The sequence below is a fragment of the Fonticula alba genome, assembly GCF_000388065.1.
Source record: "Fonticula alba strain ATCC 38817 unplaced genomic scaffold supercont2.15, whole genome shotgun sequence".
NCBI lineage: Eukaryota > Rotosphaerida > Fonticulaceae > Fonticula > Fonticula alba.
In genome coordinates this window covers 270,093-273,030 of record NW_009242985.1, presented here as the reverse complement: position 1 = coordinate 273,030, position 2,938 = coordinate 270,093, and the positions used below count along the sequence as shown (strand labels likewise).

Here is a 2,938-nt window from a genome sequence, read left to right as displayed (position 1 = left end):
GCCTTCGGCAAGCCCTCTTCGTCGGGGTTCTCCTTTGGCAGCGCCCCGGCCGGGGGCTTTGCCTTTGGCAAGCCCACGGAGCCGGCCACCGGGGATGCTGACAAGAGCACCAGCAAGCCGACCTCCCCGACCGGGGGCTTCGTTTTTGGCTCGTCGCCAGCCACCGGCTCCTCCTCCTTCACATTCGGGGCCGTGTCGTCGTCGACGCAGTCGGCCAGCGCGTCACCGGCCAGCGCTGGGACCGCCAGCGAGACCAGCCCCTCGAACACCGATGACAGTGTCTCGGGCCAGTCTGACAGCGGCGAGGATGACTCCGAGGATCCCGGGTCTCCTGGTGGCAGCGATTCGAGCGGCAGCCTGGCGTCGCCCTTCGGCGCGGTCAGTCAGTCGCCCTTCGGCTCGGCGCCGGTCTCCGGCGCCAGTCGGTCCTTTGCCTTTGGGTCGACCTTCTCCCAGCCCGGGTCGCAGGCCAGCAAGAAGCCGGTCTTTGGCACTTCCTCCGCCAGCCCGTCCATGCCTTTCGGTGCGACGCCTTTCGGCTCCGGCGCCGGCTCCTCGGCCGCGACCCCGGCGGCCGGCTCCGGCGTCACCGCCTCGGCCAAGCCCAACCCCTTCACCGGCTCCTTCAAGTGATCGACCTTTTGTCTTCCCCTTTGTCCTTCCTCTTTCCCCCCTCTTCGTGCATTATTTCGTGCGGGAGCAGAAGGAGCAGCCAAACAATACACCCTCGCACATGCCTGCGCATGCACCGGCACCTCCTTGATCCATTGGCGCGGGGTCTGCACCTTGTGCCGACGCGCGCGCATCGACCCCATGCGTTGCTGGGGCACGCAGGCATGCACACTTGCAAGTGTGCACGGTGATACACAGGCACATATAAGCACATATAAGCACATACAAGCACACATGCACATATAAGCACATACGAGCACACATGCACATATAAGCACATATAAGCACATATAAGCACACATGCACATATAAGCACATATAAGCACACATGCACACACATGCACACACATGCACACACATGCACACACACGCACACACACGCACACACACGCACACACACGCACACACACGTAAGTCAATCGCACAGCACCCGACGTCGGGTGCCCTTCTATATATTTGCCTGGGTATGTGTATGGGCATGCGCTAGACGCCGAAAACCGCGTCGATGCACTCGACCACGCGCGAGACCGGGGTGCTTCGAATGGGCTCCAGGCCATCGGCGGCGACCAGCGGCGAGCCGGCCATCGGGCAGTCGGTGGCCACCGGCCGCGGGGGGATCAAATCCTGCTGGCGCAGGACCATCATGTCGAAGGCCAATGCCACACCGAAGGCGCGCCCATCGGCCGTGCGGGGCGGCCCGGGCGGCGGGGCATCCGGCCCGAGGGCGGGCGGTGCCTCGGCCTCGGCCGAGGCCGGGGCCATGGGCGTCGCGCCCCCCGGCGATTGGGGCCCGCCCGGGCCGGGACCGGTGTCAGCCACAACCGGCACCCGGCCGGCGAACTCCCCCGGCAGCTGGCCCACCAGGTCGATGGTGGTCCCGAGGGGCAGGGAGAATTCCGCCATTGGCCGGCTGGAGGCCCGGACCACGGACTGCAGGGACCGGCCGGTTTGAGCGGCGACCACCGCCGCCCCCAGCAGCCCCGGGTCGCGGTTGTACTTCTGGCTGAAGTGCGTCAGCACGCAGGCGGTCATCTGCCCGGCCGTGGCCACGGCCAGCGCCTCGAGGGCCGTCGAGTGGCGCTTCTGCCGCGCGTGCACCAGGTTGTCGGTGGTATCATCGAAGGTGGCCTCATGCACCAGGACACAGGGGGGGGCCGCCAGGGGCCCGGGCATGCCGGAGCCGCCCGGGCATGCCGGATGCTCGAGGGCCGCCCGCGCCAGGGCCGCCGTGGGCCGGGTGTCGCCGGAGAAGATCACCCGCCAGCAGTTGGCGGCGCAGGCGCAGGCAGACTGGCCGCCGGGCGCCTGGCCCGATGGCGCCCCGGCCTCGGGCCCGGGCTCATGCGTGAACACAAACCCAAAGGCATGGGGACAGTGGAAGACCGGGACACTGCGCACGGACACCCGGCTGGTCCCGGCCGCCGGGCCCAGGGGCTGGCCAAACACCAGGGCCTCCTCCACCAGCAGGGCATTCGTGCTGTAGGCATAGGGCGACAGGGCCGCCGCGCCAAAGAGAGCCTGGAAGTGGGCCAGGAAGCGGCTCAAATGCGCCGGGCCCACGACCGGCAGAGGCCGCCACAGCACCCGGCCCGGGGTCCGATGGACGTCCACCCCGAGCAGGTGCAGGACACGCGCACGCAAGCCGGCCTCCGCCGGGGCCGTGTCCCGCGGCCCGATCCCCAGCCCGGCCAGCAGGGCCAGCAGCTGCGCGCGGACCTCCAGCAGCCGCAGCACCCCGAGCAGATGGTCGGCATGCATGTGCGTGATGAAAACCCCCCGCAAGTCCACGAGCAGCGTGTGGGCCAGCCGCCGGAACCCGGCGTCCAGGGCCGGGGCAAGGTGCCCCGGGCCGGGGCTCGGCGGGGCGGCCGGCGGCTCGCCGCCCAAGCCAGCCGCCAGCTCGGCTTGCGACCCGGCCACCAGGGTCCGGTACAGCTGGGCGATGGTGCCCTCGCCGCAGTCAACCATGAAGGCCCCCACCCGGTGGACGGTGAGGAGATTGGCCGACACTGGCAGGAGGAGGGCGATGCGGGTGTCAGTGCGCCAGAAAGGAGGGCAATGGCCGGGAGGGGGGGGGGGGGGGTGCGGCGAGCGCGCGCGTGCGAAAGAAAAGACCCGCTCTGCAGCACACGCGGCCGGCGGTGCGTGTGCACACCGCCCTGAAAGGCCTCGGCCCTGTTTCCTCCGGGTCTTTCGCCTTTCCGCTGGTACCGCGCGGGCCTGCTCGCTGCCGCGGCAGGGCTTCAAAAAGCCCCCCCCCCCCCCC

At 69.4% G+C, this 2,938-nt stretch overlaps 2 protein-coding genes across 2 annotated transcripts in view; one reads left to right on the top strand and one right to left on the bottom strand.

Annotated features, from left to right (window-relative positions):
- H696_05920 (hypothetical protein) overlaps positions 1–633 on the top strand; it is a gene marked incomplete at both ends in the record, with an annotated part of 3,435 nt that extends 2,802 nt beyond the window's left edge. The window contains one exon of the mRNA XM_009499696.1: positions 42–633. Within this exon, the coding sequence (XP_009497971.1) occupies positions 42–633 (592 nt within the window). The remainder of the gene's footprint in view (positions 1–41) is intronic.
- Positions 634–1,155: 522 nt separating this feature from the next.
- The window catches only part of H696_05919 (hypothetical protein), a gene marked incomplete at both ends in the record, with an annotated part of 4,246 nt that continues 2,463 nt past the window's right edge, over positions 1,156–2,938 (bottom strand). The window contains one exon of the mRNA XM_009499695.1: positions 1,156–2,681. Coding sequence (XP_009497970.1) covers positions 1,156–2,681 — 1,526 coding nt within the window. The remainder of the gene's footprint in view (positions 2,682–2,938) is intronic.